General features: G+C 40.9%; 2 protein-coding genes across 2 annotated transcripts in view; one reads left to right on the top strand and one right to left on the bottom strand.

Moving 5' to 3' along the window:
* Positions 1–931: 931 nt before the first annotated feature.
* Positions 932–22,843, bottom strand: part of SLC16A12 (solute carrier family 16 member 12) — a 185,119-nt gene continuing 163,207 nt past the window's right edge. Inside the window, exon 7 of the mRNA XM_074339409.2 lies at positions 932–3,608. Within this exon, the coding sequence (XP_074195510.1) occupies positions 3,496–3,608 (113 nt within the window). The 3' untranslated portion in view covers positions 932–3,495. The remainder of the gene's footprint in view (positions 3,609–22,843) is intronic.
* IFIT2 (interferon induced protein with tetratricopeptide repeats 2) lies at positions 12,550–18,343 on the top strand. Its single transcript, XM_019738435.3, has 2 exons — positions 12,550–12,739; positions 16,577–18,343. The coding sequence occupies exons 1-2, from the start codon at positions 12,735–12,737 to the stop codon at positions 17,985–17,987; spliced, it is 1,416 nt and encodes a 471-aa protein (XP_019593994.3). The 5' UTR covers positions 12,550–12,734; the 3' UTR covers positions 17,988–18,343.

Here is a 22,843-nt window from a genome sequence, read left to right as displayed (position 1 = left end):
AACCTATACATACACATATAATGGAAACATAGAATGCGAGAGATTTTTGTCAACAATTGCTTTGCTGCAGCTCATATAAAATACACTTGAGAGAATGGCTTCTGTGAAAAATCAGTTGTTACCAAGGACATGATATGCCCCCAGGGAAATAGCTGCCCCTTTGGATACATTAATAGAGTAGCCCCCACAAAGGAAGATGAGAAATATTCTAACTGGTCATGAGATTCTGTTTGATGTGACATATCCAGTTGAGACTCCACTGAGAGTTTAATCTCCAATGAGTTCAGTCAAAAGGGACTATTCTCTGGAAAAGGGTGGATGAAGAGTGTGGGGGAGGCCCTGAGCAGTCAGGAGGCTGCAGAAGGGTTTTGGAGAAGTATCCAGGGGTTACCTTTCTGTCTGAGTGGCAGGTGGTGGGAAACATGGCAAGAGGGGAGAGGAGAAGGCTCCCATCTTCAGGAAGGATTTCAGATTTCCAAATGCACCGTAGGAGCCAAGGTCCCATCACGACCATCACTTGGAGACCAAGGCTTCTAGTCAAACCACAGGAATTATAGAGACAGCCAATGGAGAAACCCGCCCATTTCCTGAGAAAGGGCTTTGAACTGAATCTTGAAAAATAATACTTTAAAATTGTTTGGCCTTGAAACTTCAGAAGAAGCATGAAGAAGCAGAGTAGAGAAGTCATTGATAGAGGCCTTGAAGCAAACCCCACAACTGCAAGGTACACTTGATAGTGCAGACAAATTTTAACACAGAACAGGAAATCTGGAAAAAGCTCTGAATTATCTAAAAAGGTTTATGAATTCTCACCAAAAATAACCTGCTTCACCAGATCTGAAACTCCTCTGGGAAAAAAATGAAACAACTTTAAAATGCAAAAACATGTGAATCAAGTGGGAAAGAACAAATCGTACAGACTCTAAGGAGGTGTGCTATAAATTCTTTTTTAATAAGATGTCTTTATGTCTTCTTCCAGTTTTATTGAGATATAATTAATATACAACATTTTAAGGTGTACAGCATAACGATTGACATACATATATATTATGAAATGATTACCACAATAAGGTTAAGTGACATCCATCACCTCATATAATTACAAAAAAAAAAATTGTTTTCTCTTGTGATGAGGACTTTTGGGACCTACTATCTTAGCAAATTTCAAATATACCATACAGTTTTGTTAACTATAGTCATCATGTTGTACGTTATATCCCTAGTACTGTTATCAAACTCAAGGGGTTCGTTTTGCCTGCATGTATCAAAGCCAGTAGAGACACAAACAGGAGTTTGCAGCAAAGAAAGCAGAGGTTTATTTAAAGAAATGGCACCAAGCCCAGAGACACAGTGAGCTAGTGCTGTTAAGACCTGGCTCCCCGATGGCATAGAAGTTATAAATTATACAGGGCAAAATCATAAGACACTGTGGGTAGGGGTTTGGGATTCTGCTGGGAGCTGATTGGTTGAAGGTGAGGCAAGGGTAACGAATTATTTCTTCAGGTTTGAGGACAGTTCAAAGGTTTTTTCTGGAGTTCCTCTGTCCGGTCTCATGGGAAAGTAGCAAGGGATTCCAATTTAGGGATCAGGAACTGAAATATAACTTTCGGTAGATCAAGATGTTGTCTTTAGCCTGCCAGAGATCTGAACCCAGGTGATCATTAGTCAGATCTGGGCTATTGGTTCTGCTGCCTCAGGGGTTGCTGATTATCTGGAGGAAAGGCTAGGCTCTGAGGGGTACAGACAGCGAGAGAGGGATATGATTTCTAGACCTGGATTTAAAACTAAATTTAATCAGAGTCATAAGGACTCTCGGTTTCAGTACTTACTTTATAACTGGAAGTTTGTACTTACAACCACTCAGTTGCCCTGCACCCCTGACTCAGGCAACCACAAATCTGATCTTTTTCTATGAGTTTGGGTTTGTTTGTTTTTTAGATTTCACATATAAATGAGATCATACAGTATTTGCTTGTTTTTGTCTAACATTTCACTTAACATAATACCCTCAAGTTCTACCCACGTTGTCACAAATGGTAGCATTTCCTTTTTTATAGTTGAATAATACTCCATTGTATATTATATATACACTACATTTTCTTTATCATTTATTCATTCGTTGATGGATAGTCTTGGTTATTGTAAATAATACTACAGTGAACATGGGAGTGCAGATATCTCTTCAACATAATGATTTCCTTTCCTTCAGATGTATACTCAGAATAAGAATGGCTGGATCATCTGGTAGTTTCATTTTTAAGTTTTTGAGGAAACTCCATATTGTTTCCTGTAATGGCTGTACCAATTTACATTCCCACCAACAATGATAAGTGAACCCATGTAGTTTAGATCCAGAAAGTCCTTGCTCTTACACCCCACAGCTAAACAAGTGATGTTCTAGAGTCAGTCAGACCTGGACTTGCCTCCTTGGGCATGTTGCCTAAGCGATCCGAATCTTCTCTTATTCCTGTGGCAAATGGCCATGTCTTACATGGGTGTCAAATGGAACAAATTAGACGAGTCCTATAAAACCCTGAGCAAAGATTCTCAATCCATATTAGTTAGTGGTGTTACTGGTGACAGCTGCTCTCCTGAAGCCACACAAGTCCAGGGATCATTTGGATTTCTAGTTCTTTATCTGCTACTTTTCCGCTCCTCCCGCGGGTAAATTTTCCTCTACGTTGAACTTCCTTACACAGCCTTCCTCTAAAATCATTTCATTCCAGTTGAGTTCCTAATCAGAAAGATCAAAATTCTTCTTGCTAGAGTCTCCTTTTCCCCCAGCAGGAAACCACGGTAGCTGAAAGTTGGCTGTGCTTGCCAGGATAAATTTCCATGCCAACACACAAAGGTCACCCTTCATTAACAGCACTGGTACTTTTTGTCCTCAGGCATCTGCAGACAGCTCAGGCAGATTCTGAGCAGCAAATCAGCCTTTGCAGGTCAGCTGGGCAGCACTCTGCTGACGACCAGGAGGTAAAGGCTTTCTTTTCTTGTATCGATCCCTTGAAATTGTGCCTTGTGTCTTGGCAAATCTCAAGGCAGATTTTTTTTTAAGGGCTAGATTGCAGCATCTGCTTGAATATTTAACAAACCTGAATCCAAATAACAATTGTTTCTGCATTTTATATTCTGTAGCATTTCCAGACTCACACAGTCTCTCCTTAATGGAAGCTTTTCGAAGCCCTATCCAGGAAGTGAGCAGAGGCTGGAGCAGGAAGGAAGGGGTGCGGGAGGCTCTGGGGATGGGGAGGGGCAAATGTATTTCATTTTTGTGGCAGGCAAATTTTCATCAGTTAAGGAGGCAAACCAGGAAGAAATGTTCTTTCGGGCTTTTACTTTTCAGTCTTTCATTTGAAAGGAAAAGTCAGGAGCTTGGGTTATTTAATTATAATTTTCAAAGGAAGCCTTCATCTTTGTCAGAGCTCAGCATTGGCTGTCCTCATAAAGGATGGGGTGGATTTAACTAATTCTTACCCCAAGCAGCACAGTCAGTCATAAACCAAAATCTGCATCTGCAAGGTCCCCCAAAGCCTCCGTAGAAGTTGGGCTTGATCCATCCTGGTGCCCCCTGTCCCTTTTCTGTTTTGTTTTTAATCCTCCGCAATCTTTAAACAAACATACAACAAAAACAAAACTTAAAATTATAAAGGACTGTTTTCAGGATAAAAATACCATCAGCATACTTTAAAACTTTGGTAAATACCAGCTAATATAAAGGGAAAATTCATATCATCTATTAGGTAACCAACCAGAAATAAATTCAACATTTGATATATATGTACTTTATGAAACAGATTTTGGAGAAAAAAAATTTTTTTTAAAGTCAAGGGTATATGTTACATATAGTTTCATCTTATCTTTTCCCTTAACATTATATTGTGAGAACTTTCCCATGTCATTAAAATTTTTCAATATTATGAGTGTTGAAGGCTTCATAATAATGTTGCAAAGTATGGATGCATCATGATTTCTTTACCTTCTTTCTTTCCTTTTGTTTTTCTTCCCTCTCTCCTCCCTCCCCCTACGAAATCTTTCTTTCCTTCTTTTCTCTCTCATTTTCTTTTTCCTTCCCTTCTTTGCTCCTTCCTTCCTCCCTCCCTTTTCTTCCTCCCTTGCTTCCCTTCTGATGTCTTCTTTTATATTTTAATCAAATTTATACATTCACACCACTTAAATAGTCAACGCGATCTACAAAGTAAGAGAAATAGCAGTTCCCCACCACCATCCTACCTTATTTCCCACTCCCCAGAGGTAACCATTTGTAATTCTGTTAGTGACTAATATGTTATTTATTGCCATATACTTAAATAATATGCGTATAAGGAAAATTCTTGAGTTTTTAAAAAATGTAGACATTATCTTTTGACTTTCTACTATAGAACTCCCTCCAACACACACACACACACACACACACACACACACACACACACACACACATCTTCTCTCCCACATCCTCCCATCCCAATATCATTTGTAACTTTGGTTAGATTACCATTCAGAATTTAAATAGCACATACATGCTATTCGCAACTGAGCCACGTTCTGTTCTACAATGACTTTCTTTGCGTGTGATTTGTCTCATTTTCTCTGAAGTTAAAGGAAACAAATAAACAAAAATGTGGTTCTGTTCTTTGTTTTTCTTAGGTTTCTAAGTACTTACCTCTATCTCATCCCGAAATCCTCCTCTAGTTGAATAAATCTCTACTCCATTTTTTTAGACATTAATTAAGCTGTCTTTTTCACACGTGATTTCTGTGGAAATCACTCACAGGACATTTTACCTACTGCTGTCTGCACTTGTGGCTCTTTAAGCCTGTTGCAAAGTAGCAAATATTTCCCTTCCCCTTATCCAGTGTTCTCCTTTCACCTCCCTCTTGTACGAGACCTTCTCTTGCACTGGATGCTGTGTTTCCTAAATCGCATTTCTTTATTTACCTGGGTTTACTCCAACTTTTGATGGGAAATCTCCTCTCAGATTCCTGAGGAACAAACAGTGCATGTAAAGTAATTTTTTTACTTACATGTATAAAAGTGTCTTTATTCTTTCCCCCCATTTAAATAAGTATTTGGCTATATTTAGAATTCTAAGTTAGAAATTTGTTTCCTATAGTATTTTGATGGCATTTCTTCATTGCCTTCTAAGTTTTAGTACTGTTGTTGAGCAGTCCAATAACATTTGGATTCTTATTTTTTAATATAAATACTCCCCCCACCCCCCACCCCCGAACTTGTAGAATTCACTTTGTCACCAGTGTTATAAAAGTTTACCATCATGTACTTGGTAAAAGTTTATTTTTATCCATTTGGAAATGTTTAGCTTTCAGCACAGGGACATTTTATTGGATTTTTCTTTAATAATTTTTATTTCTTTCATTTTCTTTGCCCTCTCTCAAGCGCTTATTATTCCGATGTTGGTCTTCATAGACTGATCCTCTAATTTTTATATTTTATATGCCCTATTTATCCTGTCTTTATGTTTGTTTTACTATTTGAAAGATTTTTTTCTAATATTTCTTCCAATCTTTCTTTCCAATTAATTTCTTGAATCATTGCTTTAATTTCCAAAACTTCTTCCAAGTTTTTTAAAGCTTCATTTTTTTTCATAAAAGTTGTTTCAATTTTACAGATGCAATATCTTTTCCAATATCTCAACTTATGGATGATAGTTTATTTGTTGTTGTGTGGTTGTTTTAATTCTTCTTCTCCCTTCAAGTCAATTTTACCATTTGCTTGTTTTGGCTGATGCCCTCCATGTTAGAGGCTTTTCGAAATGTCTGGGGATACTTGGATGCCAGCTTAGAATTAATACTGAAACACAAAAAAGCTGGCCTGAACCTTGGAGCACAGGTGTGGGGCTGGATGACTGGTCTTCCTTATAAGGTGATCTCACTGCACCATTTATTGGGGAACCCTTGATGTTTGTATCTTTAAGCTTTTTCTCTTGGACTTCCGTGATTCCCTCCATAACCGTCTTCTCATCTCTTACTTGGAGGGAATAAACCCGGCTACAGTATTTTTGGAGCTGAGTTGGGAAGAAGATGTGGTCTCACTATTCAATATGTAACACTTATTTAACGCTTGTATTTTTAGTGTAGTGTCTCAGACTTCAACTGTGCCTATAATCCCCAATCAAGGCACCTCTATTTTTATCCGCTTTATAGAATAAGCCTACAATCTTCTGCCTAGATTAGGAAGTTGGAATTGCAGGGACCACAGGCAAAGTCTATAGGTACAGCTTCTTCTTAAACTATTAATCAATTCTCTTATCTTAGTTCCAGTTTACACACACACACACACACACACACACACACACACACACACTTATACAGCCCCTCCGTGCCACTAATTCCTGAGCCTTTTGGGAATTCTGCATTATAAATTGGGTTGATTCCTGGAGTCCCGCAAGGGATGGTGGGCTCCGCCCCCTGCAACTAAGATTGAACATGGCATCTTGAGCTGAGCTGCCACTGAGCTCCCGGATGGCTCAGTTGGTTGGAGTGTGTCCTCTCAACCACAAGGTTGCTGGTTCGACTCCTGCAAGGGATGGTGGGCTGTGCCCCCTGCAACTAGAAAACTGCAACTGGACCTGGAGCTGAGCTGCGCCCTCCACAACTAAGACTGAAAGGACAACAACTTGAAGCTGAATGGCACCCTCCACAACTAAGATTGAAAGGACAACAACTTGACTTGGAAAAAAGGCCTGGAAGTACACACTGTTGCCCAATACAGTCCTGTTCCCCTTCCCCAATAAAAAAATATTTAAAAAAAGAAAAAAGAAAAGAAAAGGTGGGAAATCTTAGCAAGAAGTTTGGGGCCAGCCCTGTGGCTCAGGTGATTGGAGTGCCATGCTCCTAATGCTGAGGTCGCCAGTTCGATTCCCGCATGGGCCAGTGAGCTGTGCTCTCTACAGCTAAGATTGTGAACAACAACTCTCCTTGGAGGTGGGCTGGGCGAGGTGGGCTGGGCTGGAGGTTGGCATGAGCTGTTCTGGGCTTCTGAGTGCTGCCCGGTGGGTTACCAGCAACCGATTGCCTCAGGCTCATAATACCAACATGGATCAGGGAACTGTGCCCTACACAACTAGACAGAGACACAATGGCTTGAACCAGAGTGAGGGGGGGAAGAAAGAGAGAGGAAGAAGTTTGCCCCCCCATACATAATTTAATGCCCCCCCCCCCAAGTGACTGGGCACTTTTAAAATGGGGAGAAAATTATTATGAGTAGGCTAAGGAGTGTTTTGAGAAGGCTCTGGAAAAGACACCCACCAACTCAGAGTTCTCCCTAGGATTGGCAATCACACTCTATCATCTGGGTGATAAAGCACCAACAGAGACCACCATTCGCCTTCCGAGGTGGGTCACCCAGCTGAATCCTGACAACCAGTACATTAATGTTCTCTTGGCTCTGACTCTTCAAAAGATCAAGAAGAAAACAGAAGGAGACAAGCTAGGGAAGAGGCCTTGAAGAAAACACCATGTCCAACCAATGTGCTCTGCAGTGCAGCCAAATATTACTGCAATAAAGGTACTCTGGACAGAGCTATAGAATTACTTTTAAAAGCTTTAGAATCAGTGACAAACATCTACCAACATTTCCAGATTAGATGCTGCTACAGAGCGAAAAAATACAGAGGCCAAGAAAATGTTCAACTAATGAGGATGAAGAGGAGCTACAGGAAATGATGGAAAACGCTGTGGATCATTTTAAAGAAGTTGCTGAGTTGAATATACACCTGCACAGTTCTTACCTGCCTCTATGCCATAACGGGCCAGTATGATGAGGCAGAATAGTACTTCCAGCAAGAATTCAGTAAGGCTCTCACTCCAGTGGAGAGACAAGTGCTCCATGTGAGGTATGTCAACTTTCAGCCGTACCAGAAGATGTGCGATCACTCTGTCATCCACCATTACCCGGAGGGCTGGAATATCAACGGGACATTGAATGAGAAAGAAAAGCTGATCTAAACCTAAGAAGAATCGCCAATAAATGATGCTCAGAAAATTTCTCAGACACTGTGGTTTGGCTACTCTCTAGATTCATTCATGAACTGAATAGAAAACAGCAACCAACAGCTGACAGTTCTGAGAGAAGTCCGGGATGCCTGTTGGACAATCCAGGCACAGACCCTAGCAGATGAATCCCTTCTGCCTCCCTGGCTAAGAAGGGCAGTAATGAAATGGTAGAGGGTGCAGGAGGGGCCCACCACTCAGAAGAGCAGAAGGCCCTAGAGAGAGTCTATAACCAGGCCTCTGGGCTTCAGAGAGAGGAGATGGAGAGCAAGAGAGAAGGGTAGAAGGCCTGGTTTGGTGCTCATGAAGGGGAGGGGATGTGGGGAGACAGATAAGCCACAACTCAGAGGAGCTGGGCCGAATGGCTGGGATTTTCATTTTTCTGTCTCTTTTTCCAGATTCTCTCATAGAGATCTGGAAATTCAGAATCACTTCTCCTCTGTCATACAGATATTTTGAACAAAAGCTCCTTTGAGAGAAAGCACTTGCTTTGGGACTATGATGCTGGTTTCTCAGTTTGCATCATCCACATTCCCTGACTCTCCCCCGGGGCCTTGCCCATGGCCTGGCACACAATAGACACTCAGTATTTGCTGAGCGAATATAACACCTCTGACCACTGGTCCTCTTTCCTCGCTCATTACACTCCAAAATGAATTACATGTAAATCAAAGTTTTAAATGTTCAAAAATAAAAATTATGAAATTACTAGGAGTGTACTAATAAGGATGTAAGAAAACAGGCTCTCTCATGCACTGCTGTTGAGATTATAAATTGTGCAGCTGGAGAGAATGTGTTTGATAACTATTGAGTGTACATGAATCTTTGCGCTAGAGATTTCACTCTTCTTAATTTATCCTGTATTTGCATATGCATGCAGAGACACACACAGGAATATTCATGAAGCTTTGTTTATAATAACAAAGGACTGAAAACAAATGTCCCCCATTAGGGGACTCATTAATTCAATTTCAGTATTTCATACATGGAATAGCATGCAGCTATTGTAAAAACAAAACAAAAAACTAAGGCAGTTTTAAGTGTAAACATATAGAATAGTATCTCGGAGATATATTTAAAAGTTTAAAAACGTACAGAAGAGTGTGTAGAGCATGCTAACATTGTCCAAAGGAAGGAAGGAAGGGCAGGAGGGAGAAAGAAAAAAGAAAAACCATATCACAAATACACACAGAATATTTGGGGAAGAAGATAATACCCTCTGGAGTAGCCTCTAGACAGGGAACTGCACATAACTGACCAGTCTCTATTTCCAGGTCTTTCCCCATGCCTTAAATTCTACCACCACCCACCTGCTCACTATCCGCTCCTCAAACATTCACAAAATGCCCTCCTACTCTTTTCACTGATCTATAATTGTATCCATCAAAACTGATTTTTGAAAATTTCACCTCCTCCTGGAAGTTTGCTCTAACCACTCTCCTTTTCCTCTTAGGGAAGTTACTTTTCGTACAACAACCTTTTCTTGGGCTCCCAATAAATGTCAAGTAATGTGATACATGAAAGTGTTACAAGATAGAAGGCATACATCTTTTAACAGTTCACACTACAATATTGTGCTTCTGTTGACAACATACACACACACCCTTCAGTTGTCTCATTTCCCAATAATAGATTCCTCCATTCTGTGTGCTTTGCAGTTTTGAAGGACTTTTCTCTGTGTCATTAGATGTATATAAGTTTAAACTTGCAATCAGTTTAGAAACTCCAGAAAGGCAGGGGCCGGAGTTACTGTTTCATAGTGATACTTACCTTCTCTGACATGGAGGGGCAATTTTAGCCTATATTGTGTGGCTTTGCATGAGTTTGGGGGTCTCTGCCTGTAGTTCTTTAGTAAGTACAAAAGGAGTCTAAACGAAGGTGCAAAGTCTGGTTGGACACCATGAAGTACCCTAGTAGCTTTGCTTTCAGAGACCTGGTGAAGTGGCTGATGAGAGAGGTGGAAATGTTCCTACCGCTAATTTAAAAAAAAGAAAAAAATCAGGAATTCATATACATGCAGAAAACACTTAATCCACACATATCCTCTGACTACCTTTGCTGTCTCTGGTGCCTTTATGTTGCCCTTTTCATCTCTCTTTTACCTATCAATGCTTCTAAGATCACTTATATTTAAAACTCTTTTACTCTCAGAATGAAACATTGACAAATATTTGAGGCATTCTTTGAGGGCATTAACATTTTGAATAAATGCTTTCCTAAAGGATACTATTAACAAAGGTTCTATATGAATGTAGGAGTCTCTGGGACCACCCATGGCAGAAGAGATGAGATTAAGACAGTAAATGTTAAAAAGGACTTTCCAGAGGATGGAGCCAGGGATATGGAAACAGTGGCAAGATAGTTCCCATCAGTAAGAAGAATCGGGGTCTAACTAAGAATCTTCCACCATTGCCAGGGTAGAAGATCTTCAATGTGCCTAGCCAGAGAATTTCATCATTGTTACAGATGCATGACCTCCGAGAATCCTCCATGTTTCTTTTTTTCAATTGGAAGTGTTTATTATGGTCATTATGCCCACCATTACATGTACACATGAGTTATCTAATCTTACTTAGTCCTTTAGTTTCGTTTTCTTTCTTTCTTTTCTTTTTTTTTTTAACCACCTGACCACTGCTAGAAACTGTTGATTCACTTGGTCTAAAGTGGAACCAGAGATTTTATATTTCTAGCAGGTTCCCAGGTGATGCTGATACTACTGGTGGTTTATGACATGTGAGAATCAGTGCATTATACGACTTTGTAGCTTATGCAGCCCTTTAAGATGGAATTCCTCATTCTGGGAATAGCAAACAAGGACTCTCTTAGTCTAGGCTGAGACAGGGGCTGTCTTCGGCCGATACTAGGACACAGACACATAAACGTTTGTAATAACCTGAGTGGTCAGAACTCTCACTGTTTCCTTTTTCTTACAATAGAAATATTGCCAGAAGAGAGTTGGTTTTCTTTTTCAGTTTCTATTTTGCAATCACACTGTGTATTCTCACACTACCCCAGCTGCTAGATAAGCTGATTCTCCCATTGTGGTAGCATTATACACAGGCACATGCAGATTTCTAAAGAGTGAATCAATACCTCTAGGTGTTTCAAAACACAGTGAATATGTCTTTTTTCTGTGCTCCTCCCCGACTAGTACCTTTATTAATAAGACTGAAACACTTCTGTCCAATAGTTTTCTTGAAAGCAAATTCTAAAAAATAAAACAAAACCCACAGTGTTCCTAGTTTCCTATTTCAGCATTTCTTGCACATTTAACACACATTTCTAGAAATACATAATAGAACTTGTAAATAGAATTAGAACTTGTAACTCTTGACTGAGACCTAAAAGTAAGGATTTCCAACTGGGATAGGCTTAGCTGTGTATCCTAATAAAAAAGTAAAGGATTGCCAAGAAGCATAGCTTCCACCCTGCCCTGGGAAGAAAAATCCACAATAAATAATGCTTTCTCCAACACTGAATAACCTGCCTTAGAAATCTCAGTTTCACTGGAGCATATGTTTCACCTATGCTCTGTGTAATTTCTTGTCCTCAAAGATACCTGGTGCTAATACCTTTTTCCCCGTTAGGTCTATGTACGTTGTAATCTCTTTGCGATGAAGGGTATGAATAAGGAAAAAGCAAAGAAAATACACTTTTTCTGTCGCTACACACTACTACGGCTGCCAATTGTGGTGTGCAAGTGCTGAATACCAAGATAACCTACAGGGATTTAAAATGTTCTGTAGCTCAGGGAAACCAAGAATGTGTAGAGATGTTAGGAATTGTTTGGCTTAAATTAGTGATCATGATCGATCATAGAATGTCAGAGGAGCTAAAGCTCTGGAAAAGGCAAACATTAAAAGTTTCCCTTCTGATCTCTTTGGTCAACGATTTTAGTTATCTATTAGAATAAACACTAACATTTCCTTATTGTGTGCCAGGCATTATTCTAAAAACATTTCATGTATTCACCCATTTGATCCTTACAACACCACTGTAAGTTGATAGACTATTATCCCCATTTCACAGGAGAAGATACTAAAACATGGAGACATTCAATAATTTTCATGGTTACAGCATGTAAACGCAGCCCGGTTTCCAATCCAGAGAGACTGACATCAGAGCCCACGGTTCTCATCATGTATTCATTTATGCAACAACTACTTTTTGAATGCCTGACACATGCCAGCTATTACTGCAGGAACTGGAGATTGAGCAGTGAATGAAACAGATGAGAAACCTCTGCCTTGTGCAGATCACATAAGTGTTCCTTACGATAGCCTGTGAGTCATATTGGTGATAAGGATAGGCAGTGTGAGGATGGGTTATCATCGCAATAATGAGGCGGGCTGCTTTGGAAATGCATCCTTCTCCAAGTTCTGTTCTTTTGGTAAATCAGCTAATCTAGGATATCAATACAATTCACCAAGTGAAACTTCTTCCGACTCACTGCATAGGAGGGTGAAGGGTGGGGGGAGGCAATGGGCTTGGCTCTTACTCAACATCCATTTCCTCTGAGAGCCCTGCCCATTTCACTTTCCAGTTTCAGTTTTATTTCCCTAAAGTCAGTTGATGGAAAGCAAAGCAAAGGAGCCAGGTGATGCTTCCACCAAGTTATGCTTCCATATATAGGTCTCTTCCACCTTCATTTAAGGCAGAGGAGGAAGGTTTCTGAAGAGCATAGTAGCCTAAACTGCAGCCATTCAGAAGCGCACAGTCACCATGAGGTAAGCATTCTCTGATCGTGTTGAAACTGTCCAGTGAATTTTGTTGTGAAATGCAAATCCTGAGCAGTCATGATCCTAAATGGCAAGTTCCCAAACTGCTTTGCTTTAGTGTTTATAACTTTTACCAGGCATTTATCTCCGTAGGCTGCCTATTTGTTATACCAATCCTGGCCTCTTTACTCCTAAATTATTTTCTGCCTCACATCCATCAAGCTTCCTAAGAGCTTGTTACTGGGTAAGCTGAGAGCTGAGTTCAGAAAGGAGTGACACAGGAAGGAAGAGGGCAGAGAGAGATTTAATCAGACAGGTGCTTCATTTTAAAGGTGGGTCCAGGGGAATTGCTCCTGGAGACTGCTTCTCTTTTGTTTCTTATTTGAAAGGACTACGTGAGGGGCTTTTAATAAGATTCTCATTTAACAAAAGATCTCTTTTGAGCAGATATTGTTTAAAATGTACTCAGGGTCCAACCCATGTTAAGGTGGACTTTACTTTTAATGTGCTCATAATTCATCTCAGATTTGTATTAGGGCTGGTGAAATGTAGTCATTCATTTAACAGAAATACAGTTTTGCCCCCACATTCTGATTGGCTAGAGCTATTAGGAGTTAGATTCTGATTGGTTAGAGTTATTAGAGCTAGGAGGCTATCTGAAGTATGAATGGGAGATAAAGGGCTTGGAGAAAATAGTTCCCACCTCTGAAACTCTCTCACACCCCAGAAACATAAGATTGCCCTGGGGAGAAAGTGTTAGCTCACTGGGTAGGAAGGGAGCTATTTTCTCCAATCTGAGGATGGGGTGACCAGACTGGACGCTTAAGCCTCAGCCTTGGGAGCTCCAGGATCCAGGGACACCGGCCCCAGTACTAACTTCCTAGAGGACACATTGCCCTCCTTCTCTAAGTTTCCCGATCTCTCTTCTTGAAAAGTATTTTTCCTGCTAGTCCGACTGATAGAAAGAAAAAAAAAAGATTTGAGATAGTTCTAGATGTGTTTCTATAGAAACTCAGAATCTTTAGAAACCTTGTTTCTACTTGTTTGAATTTCAGCACAGTCTTCTCATAGAATCTTTCCCATGATAATACAGACCTGTCAGTCTCTCCTCATTTTTTTTTTTTTTTCTTGTTTAGCTTTAAGCACTGTCACCACGCATTGCCCCTGTGCTCCAAAGACAGTGGTTCGCAAATGTAAGCACACATAAGAACGACCTGGAGAGCTTGTTCAAGACCGATTTGTGGGCTCAACTCCCCACCTCTACTCCAGATTCTGGTCTGGTAGTTCTGAGTTGAGGGCCACGGAAGTGCATTTCTAACAGTCTCCTCAGAGGTGCTGGTACTGCTCTCAGGTGCTGTGTGGGCAGCATTAGCTCTGAACCCTGCGAGCAGTGTCATTGTGGCTTTCACCGAGAACAGAAGCAGGGCAAAAAGAAAAAATCGTTGTTGTGTAAACAGTTAGAACTTCTAGAGACATCAGGAGTATAAGTCTCACAAGTCTGAGTCAGGAAGCAAGTATCTGGGACGAGCTTCTGATTTACCAGTGGAAATAAAATTCATAATCACGCAGTGAAATTGGATGCGTTTTGAATGGCTGATCAAAAGGATTTCACATAAGCATGTATATCAAATGTCTCTCCTGTAAATGCACAACTGACTACATGTTTTATATGTTGCAGATAGTTTCAACTGCATTTACTCTCTCTGTTTCTTCTGTAAAATGAGAAAGGAGCTAAAGAGCTCATGTGCTTAAGGCAATCTTCCCGTGACCTCACTGAGAAGGAAGACAGATTACACCAGACACAAATTTTTCAAGAGGAGGCTGCTGTCATTACAATACAGATAGCAAGCCAGGCACTCGCCTGCTGTTCCCCTCTCCTACATGTCACATCAAGAGTCTCAGACAACCTGGATCTTCACCAAGACCTGCCTAGAGCTTTGAAAGGACACAGTGTCCTTCCTTGAGTGGCAACTCCTACCCGTTTTCCTTCCTAATTTTTGTTTATTCTACTTGGGATAGTTAATTTCCATTTGTTTCAAATAGCGGAAATAAACAGGAACTAATTTAAAATTCCTATAATGGCTCACAGGACTATAGCAATCCCAGAAGGACTAGCACAGGAAACCGGGGAACTTGGGGTACTGAGACTCTCTGTGCCTTCTCCAAGTACATCTGAGTCACTCTCTCGGCAGCACATAATACCGAATACAGTCGATCACAATCAGACGCCCAGCACGCACAGCTCTCTTCTTAACATGTGAAAACTACTTCTGGCTCCCTTACTCCCTCTCAGTTCCATTTCCACTTCCATTTGAGTTTGAGTACCCAGCCACAGTCCTCAATTGGGGGGTGGAGGAGGTGGAAGAGGGGTCTGAAAAGTAAACGGTAGGGAGCAGGAAGAAAATGGGACATATAATCTTCCATTTGGACAAATACTTCAAAAATGATCCTTGCCACATTATATGACTTCCCAGATATCTATCGGTTGTCTATGTCAGAATTCATAGTATTTAGAATATCAGCTCCTGATAAAAGGGCTAATTACTATATACCATGAAAAAATTTAAGTGAGAAAAAGCAACATTTCAGAGACTGAAATACATAGGCAATGTAGAAAAACAATTTTGGGCTATTGATGATTTTTAATCTTCTTATCTTCAATGTTATTCATGATAGGGTTTTTGTTTGTTTGCTGCTTCTGTTTGGTTGGTTTTGCTTGCTTGTTTGTTTGTCTTGAGGCCCAACACCAAAGGGAATGGAAAATCTTTCCAGAAGAGTTGCAAGGGCACCGTAAGTGAGAAAGAGCATTTCCCATAAGAAAAGATGCTGTCTCATGAGTCTCCTCCTGTAGCCACACATCTAACCTCCTGTTATTAAAGAAAACCACAGGAGAGTAAAAATGAAATTTCAAAAGAAAATTAAAGCAACAAATGCAAAATTATTAATAAATCAACTCAATGAGACATATTAAGAAATCACCAGTCTGTGGGGGTTGGGGTTAAGGGAGTGATTATATTTACTCCAAAGCAAAAGTTTAAGAGATTGCTAACACATATAATAATAACCAAGTTAACAGGTTGAATAATATAAAAGTAGGAGAAATTAGTAAAAATTAAGGGTAACTAAAAATAAGATTTAAATGTTCAAATGGAAAAGTTCGAAAATATAAGAATATAGAATGTCAAAATAATAAAAAGGACAAGACAAAACTAACTTGATAAAAAGGCTTGGATTAACAAAGAAAATCAACTAAGGATATATAGAAAGCTCAAATAATTAGAGAGGAAGTGAAACATAATACACATAAAAAAGAGAACTTAAGGAGAAGTAAGGAATTAAAAATACAAACAATAAAATGGAGTTGACTATGAGAGTGGTAACAAAGACATTAAAATCAGGATGGCAAAACATTAAAAGAAGAAAAACTTACAAGGTTAAAATTTTCAAAATACAAAGGTAAATGCTCGGTAAGAAAAACAGATACAAAAAGTGATTAAATAGCCTTACTTCTTAAAAAAATACTGAAAACCTCTGCTGAAATCAGTTCCCACAGATTTGGCCTCTGCAGAGGCCCTCGCAAAGAGAAAGCAGAGGGCCAGCGTTACCTAAGAAAAACTGCCTTACTTAGGTTAAACGTGCCTCAGCCCTCTTCCTTCTCTATAATTCTTCTGCTCTCCACAGTCACCTGATCACTACTTCCCTATGCATTTAACACATGCCAAAATATAGAAAGGAAATACTGTTCTTTTTTTATTGAAGTACATACCCTTTCTGAGGAGAAGAATTTCTTACCAGGTGAATCTGTGCTATGTCTCAAAATGTCCATCCTTCTGCTTTTCCCTACAGTGAGACCACTAAGAACTCCTTGGAGAACAGCCTATGGCAACTGAAATGCCATTTCACCTGGAACTTGTTAGAGGGAGAAGATTCCTTGGACGATTTTGAAGATAGAGTGTGTAACCAGACCGTGTTTCAGAGCAGCAGATTCAAAGCTACCACGTACAACTTGTTGGCCTACATAAAACACCACAGAGGCCAAAACGAGGCAGCCTTGGAATACTTACGGCAAGCTGAAGCCGTAATCCAGCGAGAGTATGCTGACCAAGCAGAAATCCGAAGTGTGGTCACCTGGGGAAACTACGCCTGGGTCTACTATCACATGGGCAGACTCTCAGAAGCTCAGGTTTATGTAGACAAGGTGAAACATGTGTGTGAGAAGTTTTCCAGCCCTTATAGAATGGAGAGTCCTGAGATAGATTGTGAGGAAGGGTGGGCACAACTGAAGAGTGGAAGAAAGAACACTGAAAGGGCAAAGGTGTGTTTTGAGAAGTGTCTGGAGAAGAACCCGAAGAACCCAGAATTCACTTCTGGACTGGCGATCTCAAGCTACCGTCTGGATAAAAGGCCACCACCTCAGAATCCCATTGACGTCCTGCAGCAAGCCATTCAGCTGAATCCTGACAATCCTGACAACCAGTATGTCAAAGTCCTCCTGGCCTTGAAGCTGCAGAAGATGAACGAGGAAGGTGAAGGACAGAGGTTAGTTGAAGAAGCTGTGGAGAAAGCCCCGCATGCAACCGATGTGCTTTGTGCTGCCGCAAAGCTGTATCGAAGACAGAATGACCTGGACAAAGCTATAGACCTGTTTAAGAAGGCTCTAGAATGCATGCCAAACAATGCCTACCTGCATTGGCAAATTGGGACATGTTATAGGGCAAAAGTCCATGAGTATCAGAATGTAGGAGAGAATGAAATGTATGGGAAAAGAGTGGAATTGCAGGAACTAATAGGACAAGCTATAAGTTATTTAAAGAGAGCTGATGAGCTCAATGGAAATCTCACCCACACCTGCTCCTATCTTGCCTGCCTCTATGCACAGGTAGGTCAGTATGAAGAAGCAGAATATTACTTCCAAAAACAATTCAGCAAAGAGCTTTCGCCTGTAGACAAACAAGTGCTCCATCTGCGATATGGCAACTTTCAGTTGTATCAGATGAAGTGTGACAACAAGGCCATCCACCATTTTATGGAGGGTGTGAAAATAAACCAGGAGTCAAGGGAGACAGAAAAAATGAAAACCAAACTGCAAAGAATTGCCAAAACCAGGCTTTCTAAAAATAGAGCAGATCCTGAGGCTTGGCATCTCTTGGCATATCTTGAGGAGCTGAATGGGAAAAGGCAACCTGCAGAAGAAACCTCTGAGAGGAGTTTGGACTCTGGATGTTTTGTCCCTTCAGCATCTTTAACTGAGGAATGAGGAATTGGGATATGGTGCCCATAGGGTGACTGCTGGAAGAGAGCTGAAACCCCTCCACCAAGTTGGTATTCAAAATATTTAACAACTGTTATGGCATAGGCATGGACTAAGATACTGGTCCACAGTACTGGATCAGGATTATGGAAGACCTCTGTTGGGCCAAGAGTTAACACTTGAATTGCTCAGGGAGTTCTGGGAGAGGGTCTAGATTATGGGGATAGGTCCTATGTCTTGTAAAAAGAGGCTATTTCCCAACTGACCTCTCAGAAACAGTGTACTCTGTGACTTCTCTTAGTCGTCCTCCATGGAGTGCTTTGTTTCTATGTTTATATAAAGCAAATTCCTCACATCTGTAACATGATGGTCCATTTTTGCAATGTTTTTCCATCCTTGGAGTCATTTGAGATCCTATACAGGAATGTACTATGTCCAGCCAAAGGCTGGGGAAACAAAGCTTAGATAGGGTTGTCTGTCCTCTCTTTCTCACTCTGCCTCCTCTTTCCCCCACCACAGATAATCCTCAATCTAGACTGTCCTACACAACAGGAGTTCAATTGTCCCATTCACTGAAGTGGGAACATAGTTTGAAAAAAAGAGAGCAGAGACTAGGTCCAGTCCAGAAGGGAAATATCTCGGACCAGAAATGGAGTCAGGGAATCAATCACAGTACAAGAGTTTTAGGAGGCACATGGGGAGAATTTGCCTCCAGACTGCTTTCCCTGTAATCGTAATACATGTGAAGAATTAAAAAGGGGGGAGCGGGGATTCTGTACCATATGCTAGAAACCAAAAGAATACATTTCTTTAAAACTTGTGTGGAAAATGAATGTCTCACCAGTAGGCATAGGAACAGAGTAGTAGGCAAAAGAGAACAAGGAATGCTGGTTTGTCATTGTAGATTATAATCGTATGGAGAAATTTTCACTGTCTTAGCCTCTGTCAGGAAAATTTCTTTACAGAATGAAGATTTACTTTGTTTAAAAAAAAAAAAAAAAAAAAAAAAAAAAAAAAAAAAACTTTGATGAGCCCAGGTTCAAGACGATAGGAAAGAAACAGAACAAAAGTCTTGGGAAATGACATCAATAATGGAGGGTTCCTCCCATAAGAAATGTATATTAGGTGACATAAAACTTCCTTTAACTCTGAAAATGTTTATGAAAACCCCCAAATTCATACTATGTTTGGGGCAATTGGGATTCTCTACGTAGATACTAACTAGCCTACCAGGTTGGTGTGACCAAAAACAGTCAGTGGACACAGCAGGAGGCTACCAGTCAGTCACCCTCTGACTTGCAAGATGTTTGCCTGTTGGAATTAGTTTAAATTGAAATGGTGGTTAACTGAGGCTGGTACAGGTGAGGGAATAGAAGAGATGTTGTTCAAGGGTGGCAACTTGCAACTAGTATAATAGATAAAGATATCCTGGAGATCTAATGCACAGTACAGTGGAAATCGACAACAATATTATATTATAATCATCAGCTTTGATAAGATACCAGATCTTAATGATTTCCACCACAAAAACAAATAATTATATGGCATGAGAGACGTGTTAATTATTTAAAAATGGCAATCCCATTATAATATATAAATGTATGAAATCAACATGTTGTATACCTTAAATTGACACAATGTTATATGTGAAATGTGTTTCAATAAATTTATACATTCACATTTTTATTAAGCAATTAAAACCTCATATCAAATTCAAGGCTTTTTAAATTAAAAAATCCAACTACTGTCACAACGGTTTTCATGTTATTTTCTGCATTAAAAATAGTGTTGTGTGCTCTTGAGATCACCAGTGTATGCACAGTATGTATTCCTGAAAAAAGTCACAGATTTAATTAATAAATAACTTAGATGTGATGCAACACAAAGGGATGTTCTTGTTTTTCTGAAATTTTGCTGTAACTTCAGTTTTCCAGACTCAGCTGTGGATAAATGAAATGTCACACTGGGTATGAACTGGCTCCAATAACCCAGACTGATCTAACATCATAGCCACTGAATAGAACATTTGTTTTTTTCTACAGCCTTCTTAAGAGGCCAGGACTTCAGATTACATCCTGACACCCACTGCCATGCACCCTTGTGCACAGAAATACCCTGCCCCCACACCAACAGTGGTTGGGCTACTGCCCTTTTCCCTGTTAAATCTTCCATCCACATTCTCTCTCCCCTTTGATCTCCATTATGAGAAATGAGGAAGTGTCCCCAATTCTGTTTTATGCCACATCCTGGAGGCAGTCAAAACCATGTTGGAGGGGGCTGCCCCATTGCCCCAGTGGTTGGAGTGCTGTGCTCCTGATGCCAAGGTCGCAGGTTCGATACACACACGGGCCAGTGAGCTGCGCCCTCTACAGCTAAGATTGTGAACAACAGCTCTCCCTGGAGCTGGGCTGCGGTGAGCAGCCAGAGGTTGGTGTGAGCTGCCATGGGCTACCCTGTGCCGCCAGGAGCGGCCGTCTGCCAGCGTGAGCAGCTGGCAGCTGGTGAGAGCTTGTGAGAGCTGCCCTGAGCTGCTGTGAGCTGTCAACTGACGACCAGCAACCGACTGCCTCAGCCAGGGGGAGCGCAAGGCTCATAATACCAGCATGGGCCAGGGAGCTGTGTCCTACACAACTAGACTGAGAAACCACAGCTTGAACTGGAACTGGAGTGGGAGTGGGGGAGGCAGAAGAAGGGGGATAAAATGAATCTGCCATTTCCAGTCTAACCCATTAGGAAGGTGAGAGTTACTAATAGAAGAGGTAGTGGGGAGAGGAAGCAGCATGAATGAGAGGAAGACGAATGCTGTGTTGAGTGTGAAGGACCTTACAGATTCTTTCTGTCTGTTTGGCTTAGATGAGCCAAAGCAACTCCACTGACAACACTGCTCCTGACTTGGAGTGAAGGATGAGGAAGAGCCTTTTCCTTGGATCATGGAACTGCAAACCAACCGTTGGAGAAGGGACCCACACACTTCTAAAAAAAATCACAGATTGCTGTAGATAACCGAGTCACTGGTCATAGATTGCCTTTAAAGTTCCCCTCCATTTTCATCTTCCTTCCTGCCTCATGTCAACTGACTCACACAATCTGTGCCCAGTGTGACTGAAGTATGGCAGGTTTAGAATAAGACAAATAAGACTATGTTAGCATCCCTACCATGTGCACCATGTATATTGGATTTCAACTGGAGAAATGTGGGTTCCAACTAGAGACCATATGCTCCTGTTTCCTCCTTTCTTCCCTCTACCATTTCCCCCATCATTTATTTATTTGGGGGAAGAGGAAGTAATTTGGTTTGACGAATTAGAAATTTTTCTTATGATTTACAGTGTGGGGCGGACTGCGGGGCCTCTAGTCCCGCTCCCCATACAAGAATGCAGGATATGGTGAGGCCAAAAAGGAACACCCACGGAGCCATAAGTAGAGGAGTCATACCACTATAGTCTCACTGGAGGCACTATAGTCTCACTGGAGGCTGGATCCACACGACCTGCAACCTGCCGTCCGCTTCTCTACCTGCCAACCAATGCAACCGCAGCAGTTATATCAGGGGCTAATGGCTAACTGATAACAGCTAATGGCCAACTAGCCACAGCTGATGGCCATCTACTACCCGAGCCAGCACCTTTCCATGTGAGGCCGAGAGCCTGGAAACTGCTCTCTGGGACTCTGTCCCCACGCTATCTCATTGTGGGTAATCTACACCTTCTTGGGAGGCTTCAAAAAAGGAAATCCTTAATGACTAAAATTCTTAGTGTAAATTGGTGCAGCAACTTTGGAAGACAATGTGGCAGCTCCTCAAATCATTAATAAACTGAGTTACCATACAACCCAATAATTCCATCCCTAGGTATATACTCAAGAGAACTAAGCATATATTCACATAAACTTGTACATGAATGTTCATAGCAGCATTATTAATAATAGCCCAAAAGTGGATCCATCAACTGATGAATTGATACATTAAGGAAGGCATGCCCATACCGTGGAATGTTATTTGATGATAAAAATAAATTAAATATTTACTAATTGTCATGCAGGGTGTCATGTGGGGTCTCAGCTCCCGCTCCCCACATAAGAATGCAGGACATGGTGAGGCCAAAAAGGAACACCAACGAAGCCATAGATAGGGGAGTCATACCACTACAGTCTCGCTGGTGGCTGGGTTGGAGACACAGGAAAACAGGAGCCACATGATCTGCAGCCTGCCATCTGCTTCTCTGCCAACCAACTTCACTTTAACTGCAACATGCCTCTCTGCAATCCGCAATACACGCTCCATGCTTTCTAGCTTAGCCACGGCAGTTAAACAGTGGCTAATGGCTAACCAGTAAAAACTGATGGCCAACTAGTCACAGCTGATGACCATCTTCTACCCGAGCCAGCACCTTTCCACATGAGGCCAAGAGCCTGGAAACTGCTCTCTGGGACTCTGTCCCCACACTGATATATGCTACAACAAAGATGGAACCTCAAAATCATGCTAAGTGAAAGAAGCCAGTCAGAAAAGGTTACATACTGTATGATTCCTTTTATATGAAATGTCCAGAGTAGACAAATCTATAGAGCCAAAAGTAGATTAGTGGTTGCCTACAGCTGGGAGGCATCATAGGCTTGGAGGTGACAGCAAATGAGGTGTGGGGTTTCTTTTGGGGGTAATGAGAATATTCTGAAATTGATTGTGGTAATGGCTGCCCAGCTCTGTGAAATGCTAAAACTATTTTTGTACTTTAAATGGGTGAATTATATGGTATATGACTTATATTTTAATATAACTTTTAAAAAAGAATGAGTACTCTTATTACAATTGTATATATAAAAAAAAGCAAGCTTTTCTTCTATCACCTTCTATTTTTAACCTC

This window comes from Rhinolophus sinicus, chromosome 15 (genome assembly GCF_057876585.1).
Source record: "Rhinolophus sinicus isolate RSI-liver-muscle chromosome 15, RSI-T2T, whole genome shotgun sequence".
NCBI classification, from domain to species: domain Eukaryota; kingdom Metazoa; phylum Chordata; class Mammalia; order Chiroptera; family Rhinolophidae; genus Rhinolophus; species Rhinolophus sinicus.
The sequence above is the reverse complement of the archived record's forward strand: the minus strand, read 5'-3'. Positions and strand labels throughout refer to the sequence as shown.